The following is a 13,208-nucleotide window of genomic DNA, read 5'->3' as shown; positions in this document are numbered from 1 at the left end:
CCTAAAATCTATGCATATTCTGATAATGCATTACATATTATTTCTTTTCTCATGCTGAGGAATTTTGCCTAAAATAACCAAATGAACTTTCAAAAGCCTATTATTCTAACACTGGTCTAACCTGGAAAGTATTAGTTGTTTTTGTTTTAAGATTTTATTAGGGACGCCTGGGTGGCTCAGTTAGTTAAGCTGCTGCTTTCTGCTCAGGTCTTGACCCCAGGGTCCTGGGATCGAGTCCTACATCAGGCTCCTTGCTCGATAGGGAGCCTGCTTCTCTTTCCATCTCGGCCTGCCACCCTGTCTGCTTGTGTGCTCTCTCTCTCTCACAAATAAATAAATAAAAATCTTAAAAAAAAAAAAAAAAAAAGGGGGCGCCTTGGTGGCTCAGTGGGTTAAGCCGCTGCCTTCGGCTCAGGTCATGATCTCAGGGTCCTGGGATCGAGTCCCGCGTCAGGCTCTCTGCTCAGCAGGGAGCCTGCTTCCCTCTCTCTCTCTCTTTCTCTGCCTGCCTCTCCATCTACTTGTGATTTCTCTCTGTCAATAAATAAATAAATAAAATCTTAAAAAAAAAAAAAAGATTTTATCAGTTTATTCTGGGGGAGGGGGAGGGGTAAGGAGAAAGGGGAAGAGGTGAAGAGAGAATCTCAAGCAGACTCCCTGCTGAGTGCAGAGTCCCTTACTGGGCTCTATTTCACAGCCCTACCACTTCTTCTACCATACCCTCATCCCAAATACACATGCCTTATACTTCTACCTTCATTAACTTTTCTCCATAGCACTAATAACCTTTCAATACACTATTTATGTGATAGTTAGTTTGACCAACAAGTGTGTTCCCTCAGTAAGTACAAGCTGTATTAAAATTGTATTAAAATTGCCAAGACAATGGCTGGTACATAATGGACGCTCAATATGTGTAGGTTGATTAAATCAATAAATAAGTAACAAATGTCTCCCTCTACCCTCACAAGTAATTACCTGGTCTCATTTTGTGTCTGTGTTCTACTAAGGGTGGAAGAAACAGTCATCACTCAATTCCAGTTACCACTGTTAATGGAAGATGACTATAAGATAAAGTATAAAGTAACTTGCCATTTCCATCTGGGGACATCTTCCCTTCCAACTCTCAAGGTGCAGCTTTTATAATGAAAACTTTTGGAATCAGAAGAACAAGATTTAAAATATTTAGTTCAAAACAAATGTACCACCTTTCTATTCTTTGCTGAGGCTCTGTGATATGCATGGAGATATACAGGTGAATAAAATTAGCTATTGTCCTCCTTTTATCTTAGGAAAGTCATTTAATTCCAGGATGGATGTTTTCTTTTTATTTGCAACATAATGAAATTATACTAACTGATACTATAGATTTCACTCTAGAAAAAAACCTCCCCAGATGGTATGACCATGCCCACCTTGGATTTTGGAAAAAAAAGTCTGAATGGGTATAATAGATAAAAGAAAATCCAGAGAATAAATTTGACATCTGAAACGCAGCCATGAACCAGTGGTGACTCTAATATTTTAGTGAGATTAATCTGTAATGTGGTTAATCTACATGTGACAAATTACCTACTGACTATAGTTATAATTCTTACCTGGTATCGAGACTCCAAATATATTAAGGCATTCTAAAGCAATTCATATTCATAATACTGATTTGGATAAAATTAGTAATTTGCCTTTCTATAAATATGTTTTGTTCTTGTTCTTAGAACTAATATCCTTTATAAGACATTATCTTCCTCTAATAGCATTAAAATTTGAGAAGTCCATGGTACAAGTATCCAGTGGATGCCTCACCGAAGATTCATCACCAGTCACTTGAAAGAATGAAATCATTTTAAATCTGTCATTTTTAGTAAGTTAACTCATTATTAATTCTAAATAATGCTTACATGAGGCTCTTAAAAAAATAATAAATGGCAATCTCTTTGTTCTATTGGTTTCACCACAGAATGAACTGACTTAAAGTATAACCCAAGCATATGACTTTGAATGCAGCTTGTAAACATGGCTTATAGAGATTCCAGTTGTCTCTAATTACCACATTCTCCTAATATCCTACATTTTGTGATGAATCCCTATTGTTCAGAAATGACGACTTAGCACATTCCACTGTTACTAGTTAAATACAATACATTTCAAAGATACTAACGCTAAGAAAAAGAAGCACTTAATATTGACAAAGATAAATTTCTCATTTTATCCAATAAAGTATTATAAAACAACGTTTTTACTTTGAATGTCTGAATTAGGGGGGAAAAAAAAACCATGGGTCGCCCAGAAATTTTTTAAATTTGCATTTCATAATTTCAAGAACATTCTGATGACTGAGCTAGGAGACTGCACATTAACAGTTTCATGTCCTAAAATCTGTTGCATTACAACTCCCTATTTTCTGATGATTCCATTTTACCTCCTCGGGGACAGCTCTTATATTAACAAAGCCTTTTCTGAAGACGATGGACACGCGGCGGGCTCCACAACATAAAGCGGATGTCGCACAGTCGAAAGCAGTGTCTCCAGCTCCGAGTACAATCACGACTCCCCGTATCGATGGCAATGGAGAGTGACAGGCGCACATTCCTGAATGATGAAAGGAAAACCCCATTTTCAAGTAGAGAAACCATTTCTGCATGACAGCTCAAAAGATACTTGTACTCAAAGCAGTGTAAAATTGCATCTTGCGGTTGCTGAGGATGGAGTGTCACTATCAAATTATTCTGCTTCATTGAAAGACAGTTTTATTCCCATTTTAAAAATATGCTCATATATGTAATTTCATAGTCAGTACCTTTAACTTCTTTTTTCTTCTAGAAGGATCGCTACAACACATTTTGAAGAGCTTAGGTACTAACAAACTGGAATCAATCAATTAAAACATGCTTTGTCAAAGTCATGTTATGTATTTTTAACTTAGTGTCATTAAATTTCTGTTTGTTAGAAGGAAAAAAATGACCTTTATCATCTGGGTTAACATAATTGACAGCATTTCATGAAAATATTTTACTTAGATATTATTTTCTAGGATTTCTAATGTATAGCCTTGTTATATACTATATTTAGGAAATTTTGAAAATTTACACACTGAGTAAGTGCTTTCTATGTAACTGAAGAATTTTTAACAAGTATTTTCTTGAAATAGTTAAAATGAACTTTCTTTCCTTTACAGTTTTTCCCCGGTTTTGTTTGTAAAATAGAGCTATAAAAGAAACAGGACTTTCTACATGTCCATTTCTCAAGGACATATATATGAAGACTTGATATCCATATGAAGATTCTCGTAAAAAAGTAAGATGCAGGTTTCTGTATGTGTCAGGTATTGCTGTGTTATCTGATTCAGTAAAACTATTGAGAAGATAAATTACTATAAATGAAATGGCACCATGGGCAGCATAGGCCTATAATCTCAATAAGTGTAATCATCCTGCTTGGAAGAGTACATTTGGGATTATGTAATTGGCCTTCTGTAATTCTCAAAAAGACATGTACTACGACCTTCTTTAGAAAGGGCTGCAGGTACAGAAGCATCCCCTTCTCCTGGGAGGAGGAAGGTGGACATGGTCTACATGTGCTTAGCTGTAAACTTCTGCGGAATGACCTAATAAAGTTTCTTATCTTTTTAAATTGTAGGATAAAAATGGAAGCTTTTATCTTTTCACATGCAATTAGATGTTAGAATAGCTGAACTTTAAGACTTTAAAAATATATGTCTAAAGGATTTAGATGATCTGGTGTAGAGAATATATTATAGTTTCTTTATTACTAAGACTGACTCTTATCCAACCAAAGCACAGGACTGGTTTAAGCTTCTGGTTGCTCCTCAGGCTGCATGTAGTGATATTACATGGAGACCACATACTAGGGTGTCTATCAGTGTTTTCCTTTAGCTTCATATATCTGCTGTTCAGCAAGAAACTCTTTCTGCCTGCTTAGACACAAATGCTGAAAGATATGTGAAAATGTGTCCTACTTTAAAATTAATATATACATATATATGTATATTTTTGTATATATATTTACATTGTATATATACATATATATTTACATTATATACACATATAAAATATAAAATAGTTCCTAAACTGAAGTTCCTGCCATTTCTTTTAAGAACATCTCCCAGTTGGGGCGCCTGCATGGCTCAGTCGATTGAGCATCTGTCTTGGGTTCAGGTCATGATCCCAGGGTCCTTGATGGAGCCCCATGTCTTCAGGCTCCCTGCTCCGCAGGGAGTCTGCTTTTCCCTCTCCCTCTGACTACTGCTCCCCTGCTTGTACTCTCCCTCTCTGTCAAATAAATAAAGTCAAAAAAAAAAAAAAAGAACATCTTCCAATATTTGTTTAAGACTCTTCCTTTGAAGAAACTTTAACATCATGCAGTGTAGACCTCTATATGACAGAATGGAAAAAAATCCTTATGATGATATTTGATTGGAAGATTAAAACAAATGGATGATCCTGAAAAATGATTACATCATACTTGTTTTAAACTTTATATTGCTGTAGCAAAAATGATTTGAGATTTGAACAGTGTCCCCCTGAGCCTAGATTGAACATAAATTTATAATAAAGAAACAACATAGGCAACAGTAGGAATACAAAACAATGTTTTACCTGCTTTACTGCTTTTGGCCACAAGTGGCAAAAAGTCTTTGGATGTGTAAAATCCGTGGTTCTGGGTCAGGTCTTTGAAGATATGGTTTTTATTGGGGTCTGGCAAACCTAAGTAATAAAAATTTATAAAATCTCATTAGCAGAAGAAGGCGGTTTTTCCTACTCTATATTTTTAAAAAGTAGAAAGCTGAGATCATGAAAATAATGTGGTTCTGAGAAGAAAAAAAAATCTGTAAGCAAACCAACATAAAAATATATATAATACATTGTGACAGACCTCAGTGTATACCTTTACTATATAACTAAGCACACACCATAAATCATACATTCAAGTACACATATGGGTATATACAGAAACATGGATACATACAATACACGTACATTTAGTGTTTAAGGTTATATTATTTCCTCATATCATAAATAAAAATAAATTTCTAGTGTATTAGAGTACTAAATATAAAAAAAATCACAAATTAAAAACTAAACACAATATGGATATATATGTATCTAGTCCTGAATATGACAGATCATTCAAAGAAAAAAAAAAAAACTTGGAAGAAAAGATGTATTTTAACACAAAAAATCAGCTATTGATTATTTGGAGCATTATTTTAACAATAAAAGAATGGATAATGAAATAGGGATAATGAAAAATACAAACAGCTTCTAAGCACCAAAACTTTAAATACATTAGTAATTTAGGAACTATAATTTAAAACAATGAAATATTATTTCCTGCCTATTAAGAAGTAAAGTAAAAAAATTTAAGAAAATTAGACTATATGGCAAGGGTGAAAATGGGACTTCTCATACTCTTTGGTGCAAATACATATTGGTGCTCGATTTCTAGAAAATAGTTTTGAATCTATACTAAGGGAACACTAAAACATGCAAATAAAGACTTAATGTGCATAAATAGTCAATGCAAAGAGAGAGAGAGAGAGAATGAAGGAAAACCAGAATGCCAATAAAATGAGTGAGCTTACTTTGAAAAAGAAAAAGGCAACAGAACACAAGGCAAAAAAAAAAAAAAAAAAAGAACACAAGGCAGCCACTAAAATGAATATTTGAAAAATATCGGAATTGAACTGTAGTCAAAATATAGTCTGAAATGAACTAGCAGGATACAAAACTATATAGTTTGACACAAGTTTCATAAAATTTGAATGGTGATCATTTCTGGTGGTGGGACTGTGGATAATATATTTTTTCATTATTTCTTTATTTTCCAAATTTTCTACAACAAGCATTCATCAACCATATAATTAGGAACTAACTGCCAAAATTTTGAAAAGAAAATGAATAGCAGACTATTTTTTTTTCAAAGTATAAACAAAGCAAATCTGACAGCAATCATCCTACCATAGAAAAGTATAGAATTAACTCATCTCAGATCCATAAACACAGGGGAATATTTATAGTTTAACTTTATTTACTTCCCCAAGCTCTGGGTTATTCTAGAGAGGTAGGATTTCATTTTATTGTAAATGAAAAGCAATGAGTATGTTGGTGGACACCTAGAGTAATAAGGATGGCCTAAGAATGACTTTCTTAAGTATGATAAGGTAGGTACCCTATCTCATCTGAAAGCTGAAGGGGTCTGTGGATTGAGTGAGTGTATAACCAGCAACAGACTGCTTTGATCCTTCAAATTAATTCAAACATTTTTCTTCCCTGTCCAGCATTGCTTCCTCCCAAGGATTTGCCCTTTGCTCATAGATTATTAGTTTAAGATCACTTGTCATTAAAATTATTTTATTTATCTAGGAAGGTAGGCAAGTCATTTGATTTACTTTGCTTTGGTGGCTTTTTTTTTTTTTTTAAAGCTTTTCTTAAATTCCAGTTAGTTAACATACCATGCTTTGGCTTCTTTATAAATGAAATAAGACTGTTTCCTCATTTTCTGACACAAAGGATTACTCCTTGGGTATATTTATAACATGGAAACTATTACATAAATGTGTGGTTATTTATATAATTCTTTTAGAAAGACTAGGATAGGGAATGGTTACGGTTACATAAAAATAGTGGAGTATGTACTTGAAGACTCTAATAACAAAACAATTTTTCTTGAAAGCTTTAAAAGATGACTATAGTTTTAGGCACATCTGATTAGTCTAACCAACACACACACACACACACACACACACACACACACACACACACACCATTTTGAAATTTAAATAAGGACCCTGTCTCCCCTCTTACATATGTTACTATATTATAGAGATAGCATATGTTCTATAGCACTTCATTTTCCTATAAACACACACACACACACACACACACACACACACACACACACACAAGAAAAACAACATGGAGTGCTGTGCAATTTCAAGGAGATATGGTAAACAAAAATCTTTAAAGAAGATCAAAAACAAAGCACAGAAAATGTACATGGCAGATAAAAGTTCTGCATTTACTGTCAATAGAGTCTAATATCCTCCCTTTACTAACTAACTCTTAGTCTGAGCTTTTTTCAATACTTGCCATGATTAAGACAGAGAGAGAAATTTACATCGTGATTATTTTCTATAGACCTACTGCTAAAACAACATTTCTAAAGAAATGCAAGGCATTCTTACTGAATATACCACTGGATCCACGGGGAAGACTTTTCCTATCCTGCAAGAATTATTTCACAAGAAAAAAGCTTTGGTAAAATTTAAATTCACTTTTTCACTTGGATCAAGAGACTGACGAGGACAACTGAATTTCCTGCACTTTTACCCCATTCTGCATTTATCACTCTAATGAATTTAACATTTACTGGATCAGATTCTTTCTGTAAATGTTCAGGAGGGCACCAGTTAGATGTTCTGACTTATGGATAATGGCTTAATGAGAGAAACAATGAGCCAGAAATGGGGCAGGATCCATGTGTTATTCATTCTTGCAGCCTCTTTAGCCACACCCCAGGGCACACACCTTTTAAGGTCCCAAGGTCCAGGGAAGTCTTCTCCCTGACCTGGGTGGCAGGTCATCCCTTATGACCTAGGGCAATGCATCTGAAGCCCTCCTCACAGAATGTTTGGTAGTCTGGCCCAGCTGCAAAAGTGCCCTAGAGTCTGCTAACCATGATGCTGTGGGGTGATTAAGAGCAGGACCTTTATCATTAGCCAGACTCTGGGGTGAGGTCTTCCTCTCTCATTTACCATCTCTGTGATCTTTTGGGAGTGCCAGTAATTACATGTACTTAGCTAGACTATCAGATGTTCTGGTCAAGGACTAATCTACATATTGCTATGAAGGCATTTTATAAATATGGTTAACATCTATAATCAGTTGACTTTAAGTAAAGGAGACTGTCTTGATCATGTGGGTAGGCCTCATCCAACCAGTGGAAAGGCCTTAAGAATAAAACTGAAGTTTCCCGGAGGAAGAAGAAATATTGCCTGCTGGCCCAGCCCACAGATTTCAAATTTATCAATTTCCACAATTACATAAGCCAACTCCTTGAAATAAATTCTATAATATGATATATCTGTATCTATAGATCTCCTAATAATTCCACTAAGGACAACAATTACACACCTCTCACTAATGTGAGATTTAAAGGAATTTATCTACGTATTTATCCATCAATCTATCCATCCATCCAACCATGTATATTAAGCATTGAGACTTAAAACATAATGAATGCTCATTAAACATTAACTATTAATATTAAGATAGATTTATTTATTCTGTAGTTTATCAATTCTCCCAAATTTCACATCTTATGGCAAGGAAAGAATAGAGTTTAAAGTATTAAACCTTAGCAAATTTAAACAAAGTGCTACAAAAAAAGAAAAATGAAGCAATCTTAAGTGAAATATGAGAGATAATGAAACTTGCAAATACCCATCTATCAAAGGAAGATTTCCGTGAGAGTAGGTGGCATATTAATAAATAAGGTATGTGTCTCTATCAGAATGATTTCAAAATGACACTGAAATGACTTTTTAATTCACCTTTCAGTGGGAAGAAGGAGGTTTATGAATAAAGAAGAATTGACAAAGATTTGACAAACAAAACAGCTCAGCTTAGTAGAGGTACAGTGTTCTCTTGTCTTTCAAGAAGGCCAGAGAGTTTCTTTGTTCCTCTAGAATAGTTATTGAAGTTTTCGATGTTTTAGCATATAAATTTATTAAAAGGAACACCACCTTAAGAACTATTGCAAAATGAAAAATTTCAGCTTCTACTAAAATAAATAAACAAAATTCTGCTTATATCACAGAAAGTATAATTTACCATATATTATTTTTTTAGATTTAGATTATTTACATTTAGATTTTAGATTTAGATTATTTAGATTATAGTCACTGTTCTAGATGCCTGGCATATAGATGGTTTTTACATATTAACTCATTTAATTCTCAAAACAATCCTGTGAAACAAAGAACATTATTTTCTGCATTTTAGATATGAAGAAACTGAGACACATAGAGCTTAAGTAACTTTGCAAACAGTCAGAGAACAAGTAAGTAGCAGTACCAATTTCTAATCTGGACATTCTGGTTATAGAGTCTATGCATTAACTTCAAAATGCTGCCTTTTTTAATATACAATGTCATCAATGAGCCCCTTTATAATGTGATGTTACTTAACAAGTGATACCTAAATCACTTAACAGATATGCATTAAATGCTTCACTGTAAGGCCAAAGGTACGCACACAACAGAGAATGTGTCTGTGGCCAGGTTCCAATCCAGTGATAGAGAAAAGACAGGTTGCTTCTCTAGGCTGTATCTTTGTTTTGTGATTATTTTCTCTAGTACAATTCATTTTTGAATTGTTTTCCTTCTTAACTGTATTCCTCTTGGGTATCTGCTAGTTATTTTTCAATATTTGATAGTCTTTGAAATATGTATCTCTGCTGTGTTTCCAAAGCACCTCTCTCTGGAACAACTACAGAATACATAACAGCAGTGTATATAATAAATTTTTGTGTTCATATTAAGTTCTGCACAACTTCAGTTAACATTAATAGGATATTAAATACTCTGTTTCATGTTATCATCTAGTACTAAGCTTTTAAGGCTGGGTTCTCACAGGTATGGTAGGACATGTTTAAGAATTCCCCAGATTTTATAATATCCGCCTGTGTTACTTCACTGGCTCGCTTATTTGGTGTTAATTGAAGGGAGAAAGCATTCATGTGATGCCTCTCATTCTTGATGACATCCACTTGAATGACAGCTAAGCTGTCGTGGGAAAGACAGTGACCAGATGCCTCACGAATCCCACAGACATAGAAGACAGAACACTGAGAGACTGCCCCAAGTTCCTGGCAAAGGAATGTGGCTTACAGAAACATGTAATGTGGATTATAGAAATGGGTCGAGAGCATACCAAATTCTCTACAGGTTTGTCAATTCTTGTTATTCCATATTAGTGCTCTGTCGGTAAGAAGATGTTAGCAGACAAAATACCACTGATTATGTCACTATTCACCAGTGGCTGAAAATAGCAAAATGTGTCTGATGGCAAATATCCTAAGTTTTTCGCTTTTCCAAGTACTTTTGTATCTGAGATTTCACTTTCTTCTCACAGAAGGAAACATGTTGTGTGCTCACAGTCCTCATTTCCTAAACCTCCTCTGGGGAATGGCGCTGCATGAGGAAGAACACTAAAATGTGCAGATTACACATGGATTCATTAAAAAAAAACTCTCACTGAGGGACACCACGCTATCCACCACAGCGATCCATCCATGTCTACGTCAGAGAAATGTCCCTCTGTAAACACTGCTTTTCTTTATTTCTGTTTATTAAAACTTAAAAAAAAAAATCTTAATGCCAATTGACTTATTTCTATCATTACTGGTAAAGAGAGTATGTGAATAAGAGCAAAACCTCTAAAGTCAGACTTCCTGCATTAAAATTCGAGTTTTAGCACTTACTAGCTACTATGACCTTGGGCCAGTAAATTACTCTTTCTGGGCAGCAGCAGCCTCATCATAGTATTGTTAGGAGAATAAAATGAATACAAATGTGAAGCTCTTTGCAGAGATGTGAAAAGCTCCCTAAAAAAAGCTTTTGTTTTTATATAATAAAGTGATACACTTGTACAGACATAAATTAAAGGTTCACCTAATCCATGATATGCACAATTAATATTACTATGCATTTAAGTGGTCGGTGTTAGGCAGATTGGTATCAGAGTACATAAAACTTAGCAACCTTGTCTAGAATAAAAGACAGTAGCCAAACCAGGGTATTCTGACCTCATTCACTGTATAGACTACAATGGACCAGGAAATTAGCAAGATTAAGACCCTCTCATGTTTAATTTGGCATTCAAATGGGAGCAGTTAGAGTAACATCAGGCCTCCAAGAGCACTGACCTAGGAGTCTGAAGAATTGGGTTCTAGTTTCATTACTTCCCCTTTCTAGCTATATTTGGATATAATTACTTAATATGATGGCTCTCAAATTCCTTGATTTTAGAATGAAAATGACCCTATTGATGTATAGATTTGTTCTCAAAATTAGGTAGAAAAATGTACATAAAAGCACTCTGGTAAATCTAAAACACCACTGAAATCTTAGTCATTCTTACTGTCTTAGGCAAAGTATAAAAACCATGGAAAATAAAGACTCATGGGGTAAAAAGATTCACAGTAAATACTTCCAAAAATAGAAGCTATTGCAATTAATCACAAAAAAGACACTTAAATGGCTACATGTAAGACATGTGAATGTGGGAATAAAATGATAAATACATGTATTTATGGATATACATTTGTATCTGGATGTGTCTATACTTATTAGAAAAGGTAAACTAGTCTTATGTCAAGCCCAAAGTGCTGGGATTATACCATGGAAGTCAAACACTCCTTTCAAGGACCCAAGTATTCCAGAATTCCACAATGGATTATAAAGTTTTTCATCAGCACTTAAAGATCACTTACATGACTCGAAGGATTTATATGTTTCCCAGAGACAACAGTGCCATATGGGTTATCACTCTAGGATCTATATATTGACTAGAAAGAGAACAGATCAATGATGGCCCATTGTGCTCCCTTCCTCAATAAAACTCCCCATCTTTTCCCCAATGCCCCACTGTAAATACATTTAGTTCAGACTGAATTCAGAAAGAACGGAGTGATTCAATATAACACATATGAAATCAGATCACCATGCATCACAATAGTGTTCATTTCATTGATTTTTCAAATCCCCATTAAACATCTGTTTCATGTAACTGCTGTCTAGTTTCTTTCTCAATGTGACCACATGCCTTAATCATGTGTATCACACAATCGGTTAGCACTTAACAAGGTGAAGACTTTAAAAAAAATGCTATGAATGAAGTCACCATCTCAAATCATATTTTTTCCCATTATATAAGTTATTTTTCTATACGGACACATGTAAAAGACAATGAAATCCAGAATCAAGAGAAGTACTGAGCACTCATACAATTTTGAAAATCTGACACTGGATTATGGTCTTTTTTGTATTTATGTTCAAAACAGTAAATTTCAAAAAGCACTGGAGAAGAGAATGAAAGAACCAAAGATGATACTTCCTACTATGCTATTGTGGACATACTTCAGTTGGTTTTTATGATTTCACGTAGAAGACATGTACAAGTTCTATCACACCAATGAGATCAATAAATACAACTTTGTATTAGAGCTGAATATTAGGCTCCAAATCAGAGTAGTATTTATGGGTGAAAAACAACATAAATATATTAAGAAAGCAATGTGTTCACAAGTGCAAAACATATGAAATAAACCAATTTTAAGTAGTTAAAATTTTTCTAGAGAACTTATTAACCTGTCATAAAATATTCAGCAATTTCATATAACAAAATGTGATTATGGTTCACTGTGCATTTTGGTCTCATATTTTTTGTTCTCGTTATATATTTGGAATAAAATAGAGAAGAGAGACTATTTTAATTGATAAAATAATGCTGAAGAATTAAAAAATGGACAAAATATCCTTCAATGTGTTTTACTTTCCTGACAAATATAATTCCCTATACTCAGGATCCATCTTAACTACTGTTCTTTTTGTATAAAGAGACCTATGAAACAACCAAACCAACAAAATATTGGACCAAAAAAAAAAAAAAAAGATTAAGTATTTTTCTTTATACTTCTGTGATATCCCAGTTGTCTTATAATTAGTAGAAATTATTTTAGTAATTAAAATTTAATTTTAATACAAACAAGATCTCCCTAAAAACTCTCTTCTACTTCCCTATGACCCTGCCATTGCACTACTGGGTATTTACCCCAAAGATACAGATGTAGTGAAAAGAAGGGCCATCTGGACCCCAATGTTTATAGCAGCAATGGCCATGGTAACCAACCTGTGGAAAGAACCCAGATGCCCTTCAACGGACGAATGGTAAGGAAGATGTGGTCCGTATACACTATGGAGTATTATGCCTCCATCAGAAAGGACGAATACCCAAATTTTGTAGCAACATGGACAGGACTGGAAGAGATTATGCTGAGTGAAATAAGTCAAGCAGAGAGAGAGACAAGTATCATATGGTTTCACTTATTTGTGGAGCATAACAAATAGCATGGAGGACATGGGGAGATAGAGAGGAGAAGGGAGTTGGGGGAAATTGGAAGGGGAG

At 34.4% G+C, this 13,208-nt stretch overlaps 1 protein-coding gene across 2 annotated transcripts in view; it reads right to left on the bottom strand.

Moving 5' to 3' along the window:
• Positions 1-13,208, bottom strand: part of DPYD (dihydropyrimidine dehydrogenase) — an 831,093-nt gene that overhangs the window by 464,532 nt on the left and 353,353 nt on the right. For both annotated transcript variants that reach the window (XM_032302714.1, XM_032302713.1), the window contains exons 9-10: positions 4,617-4,724; positions 2,420-2,589 (exon numbers count right to left, since the gene is read on the bottom strand). In XM_032302714.1, coding sequence (XP_032158605.1) covers positions 2,420-2,589; positions 4,617-4,724 — 278 coding nt within the window. The remainder of the gene's footprint in view (positions 1-2,419; positions 2,590-4,616; positions 4,725-13,208) is intronic.

Source organism: Mustela erminea, chromosome 10, assembly GCF_009829155.1.
Source record: "Mustela erminea isolate mMusErm1 chromosome 10, mMusErm1.Pri, whole genome shotgun sequence".
Classification (NCBI taxonomy): Eukaryota; Metazoa; Chordata; class Mammalia; order Carnivora; family Mustelidae; genus Mustela; species Mustela erminea.
The sequence above is the reverse complement of the archived record's forward strand: the minus strand, read 5'-3'. Positions and strand labels throughout refer to the sequence as shown.